This window comes from Pleurodeles waltl, chromosome 4_2 (assembly GCF_031143425.1).
Source record: "Pleurodeles waltl isolate 20211129_DDA chromosome 4_2, aPleWal1.hap1.20221129, whole genome shotgun sequence".
Lineage (NCBI taxonomy): Eukaryota > Metazoa > Chordata > Amphibia > Caudata > Salamandridae > Pleurodeles > Pleurodeles waltl.
The window spans coordinates 880,364,783-880,378,530 of NC_090443.1; the positions used below are offsets into that span (position 1 = coordinate 880,364,783).

At 43.7% G+C, this 13,748-nt stretch overlaps 1 protein-coding gene across 1 annotated transcript in view; it reads left to right on the forward strand.

The window, feature by feature from the left end:
* Positions 1–13,748, forward strand: part of SHISAL2A (shisa like 2A) — a 354,318-nt gene that overhangs the window by 197,729 nt on the left and 142,841 nt on the right. Inside the window, exon 2 of the mRNA XM_069232659.1 lies at positions 10,408–10,547. Coding sequence (XP_069088760.1) covers positions 10,408–10,547 — 140 coding nt within the window. The remainder of the gene's footprint in view (positions 1–10,407; positions 10,548–13,748) is intronic.

The following is a 13,748-nucleotide window of genomic DNA, read 5'->3' on the forward strand; positions in this document are numbered from 1 at the left end:
GCACAATCAGTGATAGAGTGAGGGGGGCTGCTGGTTCTCCCTCTGACCCGAAGATGCCACCTCCCTTGGGCAGAATCAATCTGTGATGAAATGTGGGGGAGGGGCTGTCTGGCACCCTGGCAGTCCTAGGAACTTCCATTTCCCTAGGGCACAATTTGAGATGAAATTTGGGGGGCTGCCCAGCCCCCCTGCAGTCCTGGGTACTACCACCTCCCAGGGGCTGAATCTGTATTGAAATGCCGGGGGCCGTCCAGCCCACCCAGTGTCCTGGGGTCCGCCACCTCCCTGGGGCACAAATTGAGATGAAATGCAGGGGGCAGTGTGTGGCCACCGCAGTCTCAGGAACACCACCTCCCTGGGGCTAAGTGAAACAGAGGGGGGCAGTGAGGGCTGCCTCATGGAGCCAAATATGGCCCTGGGGACTGCCACCCCCCAGGGCTGGCTTCTGCTATGTCCCTGGGGTGCCCATCCATGGGGCATTACTGTTTGCTCTGAATTGGCCGGAGCTTTGACAGCTCCCGCCAAGTCAGAGCAAACTCTCCTCGTCCAGCAAGTGACAACTGTCAAGGAGCTCTCACTTGGTGGAAGTGGAGGTTTCCTCGGTTTCCCTGTCCGCAGACATGCCTGCAGGGAAACATAGGAAACTATTGCTTTAACAGAAAGGGACCTGCATGTTTAGCAGCTCCCTCTCTGTGACAGCAATGCTGGGTCCTGCAGGAGGCGGGGAGTCAGCTGGGACTGCAAGGGTCTTCAGGCTCCCCCACGGGCCCCAACGGTGGTGACTGGTTGCACTGGGAGGCACCGAGGGGACATGGACAGGCCCCAGGTAATGGGGTTACTGGGCCGAGATTGGCCTGGGTAGGGAGCCCATATGCCCCCCCTTCTCTCCCAAAAAAGGTTATGTTTAGGCCGGTTGCCGGGGGATGGGGTCCCCAGGCTTGAGATTCGCCCGGAGAGGGGGGCCACACAGGCCCACTGCAGAAAAAAAATACATATAACAACTTCGGGCCCTGGGGGATGGGGTCTCCAGATCTGAACTCGGCAAAGGGAGGGGAACCACGCAAGCCAATTGGCGCTGCACATGGCCAAAAGCCTTGAACAGCATGGGGTTGGGTGGTTAGCCATGCACTGCTAATTACAAAATCATGACTTCTTTGATGACATCATTGATAATATCAATGTAATGTTTGTAGTAACATTTTTGATGAAAAAACTGTGCATGGGGAGGGCTGAGTTATAGTTACCTTAGGGCACAGTTATAGTTACTTGAGATAACTCTAACAAGTTAATTTCTATGGTTTTGTATGTTTAAGATGTGAGCCCAACTATAACGTCTTTGTAACTTTTTAAATTGAATTTCTATGTTTTTTTAAATTCCATTTCCTAACTATAACGTCCCTGTAACCTTTGTTTTTTTCAGTGAATATGTAGGTAGTAATAGTTAGGACCATGTATCCATTGAAAAAGCATTTTTTCACTTGCTTGTATCTTTGGCGCCGTTTGACAAATCTTCATGCAATTTTCCCCAAATAGTATTCAACTGAATCTTGTACATGGGAAGGTTAGGGGTGATCCATTAGGAGGGGTGTTGAGAAAAAGTGGGAGTGTCAAAAAACATGCATTTCCCATTATAATTCCCATGGGGATTTCAGACATAACTACAGCTGAACCACTGGAGGGAATTACACCGAATTTGGCAGAAAGGTAGCTCTTGGTCCAGGAAGAGTGCTTTTTGTCATTTAGTGTAAATTTGGTCAGTACTTTTGGAAATATTAAAAGAAAACTAAATATAGCTATCTACGCGTGCGAAGGGTTCACAAATAATTATGAGCTTGTGCAGGGAAATGCAGAGCTCTGATTGCCTGCCAACACTTCAACCAGAAAGTGTTGGCAGCCATTTTGTGACATGAAAAAAAGAAAAGGCACCAGAGCAGGAATATCCTTACCTCTTTGATCTGGTGTTGGAGACCCAGAGGCACTCCCACAGGGCGAAAAAACATTTTATAAAAAAATGTTGTTGCAAATTCACAGTGGATCTGTGAATACATGGCAAAAATATATTTTTTTAAAGTGTGATCTCCTGCGCTTGTTTTTAAGAAGCCCCTGGGTGGGCATTGAAATCTTGAATGCAAGGGGGACTGCCACCTCCCCAGGGCTAATTTCCAATGCAATGCAGGGAGGCTGCAAGGCCCCCCAACAGCCACAGGGACCACCAACTCCCCGGGGTCAATATCCAATAGAACCCCTCTAGCAACCCCAATGACCACCATCTCCATGTGGCTAATCTCTAATTAAGGGGGGGACCAGGCCCCACCCACAGCCCTAGGGACTGCCACTTCCCCATGGCTAATTTCGAATTAAAAGCAGGGGGGAGTACCAGCCCTTCCGCAGCCCGGGGACCACCACTTCTCTGGAGCTAATCTCCAATTAAATGTGGGCGGTCACGTGTCCCTCCCCCGCAGCCCCGGGGACCACCACCTTCCCGGGGCAAACCTCTAATGCAATGTGGAGGTCACCTTGCCTCTACCCCTAGCCCTGGGGACCGCCACCTCCCCGGGGTTAAATTTAAATAAGATGGGGGGCCAATTTGGAACAGCCCCGGGGACCGCCGCCTTCCTGGGGCTAAATAGGTTGGGGGGGGCCGTGCGCCCCCCCTCTTGGAGACAATGATGGCCCTGGGACCCCCGCCCCGGGGGCCGGCTCCTATTATGTCCCGGGGTACCCACCCCCAGTACATAGATGTTTGCTCTGACTTGGTGGGAGCTTTCACAGCTCCAGCCAAGTCAGAGCAAACACTCCAGTTCCAGCAAATGAGAGCTATCAAACAGCTCTCACTTGCTGGAAGCGGATGGTTCCTCAAAGATGCAGGCAAACAGAGGAAACCATTGCTCTCACAGAGAGGGAGCTGCATGTTTAAAATGTGAACCTAACTGTAACTTCTTTGTTATGTTTGGTGTTTTATGTGAATTGCAATGTTTTTTTAAATTCTATTTCCTAACTATAACGTCCCTGTTTTTTTCCAGTGATTTTATACATATATACACATATATATGTATACATATATGTGTATATATATATATATATATATATATATAATAAAAGATATATATATATATATATATATATATATGTATATATATATATATGATAACAAACAACTCCTGCTGTTCTTCCTGTGCTCACCTCAAGAAGCTGGTGCACCGTTATGGGCGCAGGACCCATATATATATTTTATCAAGAAGAAATCCAAATACCGGCACTTGAGACAACTGCGATGTTTATTTCAAACCATAAGATCCTTTTAAAAAACGACTTGCAGTAGCATGGCAATGCGTTTCAACCATTATGGTTAACCATTATGGTCTTCTTCATTAGCCCAAGTCTTTACAGAGGCGCCTCCTCCCACAAAATATATACCATTAATCATCATCAGAGGCATGAGCAACTTTAGATGTCTTTTCATAATGAAAATCAGGTTCAGGTCAGTAGAGAAGATGGAGCACAAAAATATCTTCAACTAAAGGTAGCAGTAAGGGGAAGTCGAGCCAGCGGAGCTCGGATATTTCTGATGCATGCAATACGGGTTACAGGGAAATCATATATTAGGAATTCAGTGCAACAAGATACCTGGGATGCAGGTCCATGAAGAGCATGGGATACAGTAAATTAAGGACCCTCAGGGAATTTGGGCAAAAGAAACTATTGTGCCGCAGAAAGGTCTCTGGGATGTAGGAGGAAACTAGTGTGGAGGTCAGTCAGTATTTTGAAGAGGAGGGCAGAAAGAAATAGAGAACGCAGGTTTCTGAGGCGCCTGAGCTACAGGATGCCACAGAAATAATTATGCACTCAGTGTAGTAAAGGACACTGGACGTAGGTGATGTGTAGTCTAAACAGGGAACATGTATGGCTTGCTAACTGATGTAGTCTAGACTGACTAGGTTTCCAATCTTGCTGTCATAGTCATTACTTTAACAAAAAAAGGTTGTTTGGTGTAGTGAAATTTCTATATACAATGCAGAATTCCACCTGTGGTGAGCGACTGGGAATGAACATTTCCACCTTGGTCGCTAGTCGCCATTGAACAAGTCTACTCCTAAGCAGTAAGCAGCTCTGCTTCTTCGGGTCTCACATGGCTGGATCTGTCCAACCGGAAAGCGATATGACATTTGGATTAATCACCTGGCAGAAGGGGCCTAGTGGTGCATAATGTCTAAAAAATATACCATCCATATTGGAGTACTGTGATGAGTTCAGCAATGATTCCAGCCGATATTGCAGTCTTGAGAGGCCATTATTGTCCTTTTCAAGAATGCTAAGCCCTAATTCATATGAAATTGTACCTTTCTTGTAAACGAACTGACACAGCCAATTCATGCGAGTGGGTTTTTAAACGTGTGGTATTGCATACAAATTAAAGCAATCAACTCTGGTAAATGTAGAAGTATTTTGTTGTTGGAATGGTTTATTCCATTATTTTAACTCTTGGTGTTTTTGAGAAAGATGTGTATTTTTTACGATGCCTGCATATCTCCCAACAAACCCAACAGTCTGGTCAGAGTGTCCACACGTTTGCTGCAGATGATCGTGGATAACGCATTTATTATATAAGCAGTCTTTTACCCACCATCCTCATATGCATAGACACTTGCTGTTGTTTCCAGAGGTGCAGTAATCTGGATTTACCCAAACTAGCCTGTGTGTCGCCATTACTCTTTGAGACATGCTTTCCATAAGCAATGCACACGCCGACAGAGTTCTGATAGCCCCTCGCCTGTCTTTCAAGGAGTAGTGGCCCACTCCCCCCCCCCCAGTGCCGGCTTTTGGGCGGTGCGATCGGTGCCCCCACACAGAGAGGGGAGGCTCTATTTTGAAATATCTGATAGGTTAAATCCACCGGTTGCAGAGTTATCTATGTGCACAGCATTTTTCAAGCAATAATAACATTTAAAGATAGCTCTGGTGATTAATGTTCCTACCAGACAGATCTCAGTTTTGTCTAGTTGCAGTGCTGACTCATTATAAAGTGCCACAGAGGGTTAATTTGCATGCCACACATGTAACACGCAGTGTGTTTCTGCTTTTGTCACAGCGGTCCTTTTTGTTTGTAAAGGCAACCCCAAACACTCTGTTATGTTGTAAATCTGGAGTTTGTGCTTCTCCAGACCTTGTAGTCTTCACTCTCTTATGTAATATTTCCTATACATTGATTTATAAACTTGAACGATTTGATGTCTCTGTACAATGTGTGTTTGAGTGATGTAAAGTGCTCTGACAAACTACACTAGTATGAGTAGCACTATGAAAGAAAATTAATACATGTGAAGGATAGTCTATTCAGAGCTGAGGTGCATTATTGGAGAAGGGTAATGAAGAAATCCTTGGAGCAAGTCACTGGGAGACGCTAATAAACATTGTTGCACTGGGAGCCACCAGTTCTTATGCCGGCCCTGCACACCCCATACCAAGTATTGAGAGTTTCCCGGTGCGGAGACATGAATCCAGCTGACCTTTTATCCAGTGAATCTAATTCTGGACAATAAATGGAGATCAAACAAACACAGTGCAAAGATTGAGCAGCGAGGCAATCAAATCACAGCAAAGGGAAACCTGCCCACGCTTTGAATGTGGGGAAGGGCAAGAGGCAATGTACGCTCTTCGTGATATCAATGCCATGCTTTAAAGTTGAACAAAACTTTACCCCGTATTGACTGTTCCCTTATGCCACCCTCTAGTAAAACAAGCTTAAAACGTTCATTATGGGAACAGGGCTTCCACTTTAAGCTCTACTTTCAGTTAATTGCTTACTTGTGTTTCTAGACCCTGGTTACAGCATAATTTAATTTCACTGCTCACTCTCTCAAGCAAGCTCTTGATTTTGGTATTATTTAAACAGGGACTGATTTAATTTATGTACATATTGTTTAGCAACTGTGCCTTGCCGAACTCATGATGTTTCACTATGATACTGAAACAGAAAACTCGAGGTATTATCGAATGTGAAACTGTGAAAGCAATAGTAAATAGAGAATGCTGTATACTTTTTGTGTCGCTTTACTGCTCGGGCTATAATCTTTCAAGGCGTTTACTTCTCTAGGCCTTTTTTAAATTGCCTACATTCGAATTTCAACCTTGGGAATGAATACATCCGCAGGGAGGCGTCAACCAGCCAAATAGTACCTAATAGCTTGAATATGTATTGATAAATCCATTTCTTTTTGCACTTGGTCCTAGATTTTTTTTGTTTTGCGAAAATAATTTTTAGGCTTAATTCAGTGTCTAACCAGACTTGTCCTCTCATTGTAAGAAAGACACAGTAATGGTTTAATCTAGTTAAATTAGCCGTGTTAGCTGCCCTATCCATAGGGAAGAGCATAACTTTGCCTTAAGTTGCTTCCAAATATATGTTGCAGCATGGGCCCTGGGGAATAATGCCCCCCTCTGAGTCCCCTTCTGACAGGCCTGAGAGAATGTAGAGAGGTAAAGTATAGAGAGAAAGAAAAAGAGGTGAGGTAAAAAGAGAGAAGAGTATGAGAGCTATGGTATGTAGATGCAGGACAAAGACATATATGTGACATGGAAACCGGGTGAGACAGAGTTAGATACAGTTGTGGCAGATTTGTGGGGATTCTGTGGTTGGTGAGGGGGCAAAAGATGAGGTACTACAAGATGAAGGGATAGATTGAGAAAGAGTAGTATGAGGGATGATATCAGGTGGAGAGAGAGAGAGATGATACACCAAGAGACAGATGAAGAGAAAACAATAGTGGTTGCGAAGTGAGATAGGAATAGGTATAAAGAGAATGAGTCAGAGGTAGAGTTAGGCAGAGACAGGGAGTGAAGTTGAGACAGAGAAATGAACATGAGAAACATACACAATTTGTCCATGCAGAGGTGCAAAGCCAAATAAAATTAATCTAATAGATGCAAGTTACTCAGACTAACCTGCTCAGCAGCTAATGCAATGTTTAGTTAATATGTCTAGGAGTGTGAACATGTCATGACTGTATGATAAATTTAACTTAACATGCAATTATATTTGCTCAACAAGGACTGTAGACATTGGACCTAATTTACTATAAGGAGTAATGTAATGTCTGACCTAAAGCGAATGAGATATGTGCAAAATGCACAAGTGTGCAGTTGAAAAAGTCACGAAAGAGCACACTTGAAATCGTGGTGGTGGTTAATTATTTCAAAAATGTGCAATGATCACGCTTATCAACATAAGTGATCAATCTTCAGTTTATTTCTTGTGTGTAATCTTTACACGAGCCACCGCTGTAATCACTTCTCCAGGACTGCTCCAGTGGTCACCCTTGGAACACTCGCTCTCAAGGTACAGTGGTGGAATCATTCACTAACATTCTATAACTATTACCTACATATTATAGTAGAACATTAAATATTATCTTCCTTTTTGTACAAAACTCAAAATGGAAAACAACTTTCCCTTAAAGAGAACTATCTAAGATTTACAATGTAAAATGAAAACAACATAACAAATAGAACCAAGTTCAAAAAATCAAGGCAAGAAAAAATAAAATTATGCAATTAAATAATATCATCCTAAAATGATCCTAGGGCAAAACTATAAATCTGTATACAAGAATAATAAAACCACATCATCATCTCAATTTCATAGGTACAAATCTTTTCCTCGATGACCGTCTTAACACAACTTCAGAAGACCCAGAAAGATCTTCCTTGGACTGAAAGGATTTATCAATGAACTTTTGAGCACCCCCCATCTTTAACATTCTTAAACAAATGAGCCATGTCAATTTTACCATGTTTAGCATCAACATCTGGTGCCATTTTCAAATTAGTCACCTTGACAATCTTCCCGACATTCCACCAATGTCCCCCTTCCACATGTGTAGCACTTCCACATACTCTGTCTGTTTTAACTGGATCTCCGTGCTTGCCATCTCCTTTCTTTACAAACCCAGGCTTCTTTATACACACCAGGTCTCCTACCTGAAATAGGACATTTTTGTCACATTTTCTGGAATCATATCATTCCTTTTTTCTTTGGTTCTCCACCACCCTCTGGCCTAAGGGACTCTGATCATCAGTCTTCATTCCCTTGTTCTTAATGGAGCTAAGAAACTAAGATGGATATAACACTGAGGCAGGTAGGCAGCCCCTTAAAGACCTGGACAGGGACTTCTGTATAACCATATGAGGTGTTGTGTGATAAAACCATAACATGGACTTGCTTGATTCTTCCACAGTGTAATTGTTAATTTTGGCCAATTGATGCAATCAACTACAACACTATTCATCCTCTCTACATGCCCATTGCTTTGGGGATGATAAAGGGACTTTTTCGGGTGCTTAACCGAATACTCCATGGTAGCATTAACATATTGTACACCTTTATCAGGAATAGGATATTGGGGTAACCCTTCTCTAGTAAATACATTCTGTGGAGAAAAAAACTATCTCAGGCCATTTACTATAATATTCTATCAGGACAAAAGCATATTGTAGATGATGTGGCAGAAAACTGAATGGTCTGACAATATCAATACCCAATTTAGCCCACAGTCTGTCAGGATATTGTATTACGTGCAACTGTGGGGATACCACTTTAAAACCCTTTTTAGAATTACTGCACACAACGCATTCCCTAACGTCTACCTCAATGTCCTTGTCCATAGAAGGCCACCAATAGTAGGCCCTTGCTCTTCTCTTAGTTATTGTTGACCTTAAATGTCCTTCATAAGACATTTTGATGAGCTTAGAAAGCAAAGTCACAGGGGTAACACACTTGTCTACTCTTACCACGCCATCATCAATGGACAATTCATCAGTTATTTTACAACTAGGCTGTAATTTCTGGAATCACACACATTTCCATTGGCCATCCATTGATATTTATTCACTGGACTTTATCAACACTTCAGCCATCTCACTTTCCGGCTTCCATTCCTTTCCCCGAACATGCTTCATATACAGGCATATCCCTGGGCTAAAAGCATCCATAGAATTTCTCCTAAGCTGTGAATATCAACACTGTAATTGTGTCATTTACTGTGTGGCCAGAACATACACATCAGTAGCTGTGCACATCAGTGATTATAATATGGCTTAATGTGCTGACAGTGTTGTGTGTATCAACTTAATAATATGCCCTTCCTTCGATAGGCTCTGATTAAGAATCGCCAGCTGTGGACAACAGAATGGAAAAATGGTTTAATGATTGATGTGCTTCATTTTTTGTGCAAATAAAGGAAAGAAAATATATATCTGTTGATACGCTGAGTTTGTTGTGCGTATCAACCTTGTTTTGTTTTCCAATGTCAGCATTACTGGTGATGACGGCAAACCCAGTGTCAACAATGGCAGCTTTCTCGAATGTGCTGCACTCCATAATGGCAGCTGTACTGAGGTTCAGTGAGATAAACCTTGCACACACTAGCTGTTTCCCATGATGGCAGGAAGAAGAGAGAAAGCTCCACCTACAGTACTGCAGTCCACCTGCCTTTTACAAGGGTCTGACGACATGTTCCAGACAACAGGTTTGTGCGTAAGATTGTGTATGCCGAAAGCTCTGCCTACTGTGCAGCGGATCAATAGGTGTGCCTGCCTGGCTGTGTGATAGAAAAGCTGCATGGCATAACAAGCAAACACAAAACACTCAAAATGGGTGTGCAACCAGCCGTGCGAAACAGCAGAGAAATGGTCGGCTGAAAGACAGTCTATTAGACAGTCTGCAGTCCAAAAACGCAATCCCTGGAGACAATGCCTTGCACTGGATACTTCAACGTTACTCATCCACAGAACTGGATAGCAGTGAGTACAGTGTGATGGCCTAAATCAGCGCCAAATATGTGATGATAACGCTTAACAACATCAATGATCAATATTCAGTTTATTTCTTGCACGTAATTTGTACACAAGTCACCTCTGTTATCACATCTCCAGGATTGCCCCAACAGTCACCCTTGGATCACTCACTTTCAAGGTAGAGTGGTGGAATCATCCACTAACATTCTGTACCTATTACTTACATATTACAGTACAACATAACAAAATGACAGCACTTCTGTGATTGGAAAGAGAGGTACAACCATTGCACATTCCACACACTGTTAACATTTACAGTTAGGTAGTGCCACACTCTGGGCCAATTTTTTTATTCCAAATACAACAAAGTAAGTAGGTGTGCTGAGGTTAAGAGGTGCAGGGAGAAAGACAAAAGTTTCAAAATGGTCAAGAAACCACAGGAGGTGAGGTTTGGACGTTTTGTTAAACAGGTTGAAGGATCAAATATATTGTAGGAAAGGCAATGTGTGCAGATGTTCTAAACTTGTGCTCCTTTTCCTATGATGTATGTGCTATGTCAAATGGCCTTGCTCTTTTTAAGCCCTTGCCTAATCATGTTGTTCCCTCTTTTCTCAGTGTAGGAGCACTTGTCGGCTTGTCGATAGCAGCAGTGGTCTTGCTTGCCTTTATCATCACGGTGTGTGTTCTCTGCTACCTGTTCATTAGCACCAAACCACACAGTAAATTGGACACAGGTTTAAGCCTTCAAGCTACAGGTATGATGTTTTTATATTGTTTTTAGGAGTTTCACACATCGAATGTTCATCGTCCATGTATTTGTTAAAACTAGGAAGAACATTGTTACCTTTATGATGTGCATTAGAGGATAAAGTGAATACAAATGTGATTATTCTAATAGTAAACATTCATGGAGCGCTATCAATAAATATCTAATGGCTTGATTTTTTTTTTGTGTTGTATTTTTTTTATTGTTAATTGCATCATATTACATAGTATAGTGAACAGTCTGTGGACCTAAGCCATTTCTGTTTCCAATCAGGTTTTTTCATAGGGAAGACAACAAGTACAGTTTTACATTCTGTGAGTCATTATCAATACACATGTCTGTTTTTTCTAGGCATTATACATGTACAATTGTTATTTTATATCTCTCTTGTCTATTGCTATGCCATTTGCCATAGTTGCGGCTTTTTTCTTATAATAATGCATATACAATCAGAGATATGTTAAACGATTCAATGAAACCAACTTATAAAAGAGGAGGGAGAGATAAAAAAAAACAAGGATCCATTTGCTCCATGAAGTCCTCGTTATACAATTCTACTGTAATAACAGTCGGGGTCAATACTAACCAGGTGTCCCATTTGCCATCTCCTTGAGTCTCCCAGGAATATGCTGCTAGTCATTTAAAGAGTGTGAGTCATAATGTTTTGTGGTAAGGGTGGGATATGGTCAAGGGTAGTGGGGGGCCATTAGGAGTGTACTGAGGGATATAAAGAAAAGTAGTGATTAGTGTGGGTCGTGGAAATGGGAGAAGGAAGTGGGGGTGGCAGGTGAGGGGGAGAGGTGTCTGGGTAGGAATCTAAGTGTATAGAAAATGTAGAGTAGGGAGGGAGGGTATGGAAGGGGTAACGGGAAAGAGGGTGTATATATGGATTGTATTAGTGTCCATGGTGTCTAATAGGCAGAAGAAGAATAAGAAAATGGCAACGATAGTAACAATAAAAATCACTGTAATAATAATGATGTTAATATTAGTAGTGATATTAATAGTGATAGTGATAGCGATAGTGACCAAGGGGAGGGGGCCGTGTGAATTCAAAAGGCAAATCATTATAGTGGCTGCTTCCATATGAAGAGAAAGATAGAGCCAGACTATAAAGTGTTATAAGATGTTTTGGGGCAGGGGAGTTCTCTAGGGGTAATCTGGTCCTAGTGTCCGGGAATGAAGGATGACCAGGTCTGGAGAAACACCTCCGTTCTGTCCTGTAAACTGTAGATAAGTCGTTCGTGTGTGGCTGCTTGGTACATTGCTGTCAACCATTCATCATGGGAGGGGACGGTCGGTGCCCGCCAGTATCTAAGGATGCATAATTTGGCCGTCGCTAGCGCGGTGTGTAGGAGTCTACTTTGAGTTCGTATGATCTTATGGAGTTCTCCCATGTCGTGTAGCATTAGGAGAGATGGGGTGAGAAGTGGTGGGAGGGGTAGGGATTCTCGGAGGGTGTTTCCCACTGTTCTCCAAAAAGGTTGTACGGCTGCGCAATCATGTAGGATATGGAGTAAGTCACAGTGTGTGTGTGGGCACCTCCAGCAGTTTGCAATGGGGAGAAGTCCATATGTAATTTTTGTGGGGTCCAATACCAATCATGTAGTGTCTTAAAGAGGCAGAATTTCAGACGAGCCTCGCGTGCACCGCGGTCCCTGGCTTCGATCAGGTCAGTCCAGTCCTCCAGGTCATATTCAGTTTGTAGGTGCGTCTGCCATTTGTTTTTGAGGGAAGTCAGGAGTGGGGGTGAGAATAGGTGGCGATTCAGCAATGCCTGGAGTCCCGATATCGCACCTTTCATCTTCCCCCATGTCTCTAGATAGTGTAGTATAGGAGAGCGCGGGAGCTGTCGGGGAAGGGCACCTAGTCTCTGTTTAAGACAATGTCTGAGTTGGAGGTAACGCCATGAGTGGCATTCCGGGAGGTTGAATTCCACCTGTAGGTCCCTAAAAGTTTTCCAGGTTTCCCCTGATATAAGTTGGTCCACTCGTCTGATGCCTCGTTGATACCAATCCTTCCAGGTAATAGTTTTCCCTCCTATTTGGAACCCTTTGTTGCCCCATAACGGAGCCCTGTCATGTAAGTGGGGGTCGATCTTAAGGAGCTGATGTACCCGCTGCCAGGTTTTCTTCATGGCTCCTATCATAGGATTGGTGGGTCGGGGGCTTTTTTGGCTCGTATCGTGTAATAGCTGGAGGCCGTAGGGGGCCCCTGTAAGGGCTCGTTCTACGTCCACCCATAGCGGCGGGGTTATTACAGTCGAGAGTAGGAGGGCCATTTGTGAAAGATGTAACGCGTACGAATAATGTTCGATCGAGGGAAGGCTTAGTCCACCGCATTCCCGACGGACTATCAAGGTGGTTTTGGGTAGTCGTGGGCGCATGGATCCCCAAGCAAAGGTACGGATACAGCAGTCTATCTCTCTTAATACAGGTAAGGGGATCTGTAGGGGGAGCATACCTAGGACATATAGGAACCTCAGCAAGGTTACCATCTGCACCGCCTGTACTCTGCCCCACATGGAGAGTGTTAGAAATGGGGTCTTTGGTTGACAGTCAGGTTACCCCCTGTTCAAGCAAGGACCCTCACTCTAGTTAGGATAAAAGAGAATCACCCTCAGCTAACCCCTGCTTACCCCCTTGGTAGCTTGGCAGAGCAGTAGGCTTAACCTCAGAGTGCTGGGCTTAAAGTATTTGTACCAACACACACAGTAACTTAATGAAAACACTACAAAATGACACCACACCAGTTTAGAAAAATAGGAAATATTTATCTAGACAAAACAAGACCAAAACAACAAAAATCCAACATACACAAGTCAAGTTATGATTTTTTAAAGGTTTAAAATAAAAAGAGTCTTTAGGTAGTTGTAACAACACACTAGCGCTGCTAGCGTGTAAATGTACCTGGTTTGCGTCAAAAATAACCCCGCACGGGCGGTGTGCGTCGAAAGTAACCCTGCACGGCTGTGTGCGTCGAAAACAACTCGGCACGGCGGTGCGTGTTGAAAAAGCCAGCCACACGACGATCCGAAAGTCCTGCGGCGCAGGGTGCGATCTCTCAGCCTCCGTCAGCGATGCTGCGCGTCGTTTCTCCTGCTCCGGGCGTCGGTTTTTCGGTCGCGTTTCCTGCGGCGTCGTTTCTCAGCTGCGGAACCGGCGTTGCGTCGTTTTCTCAGCCGCGATCG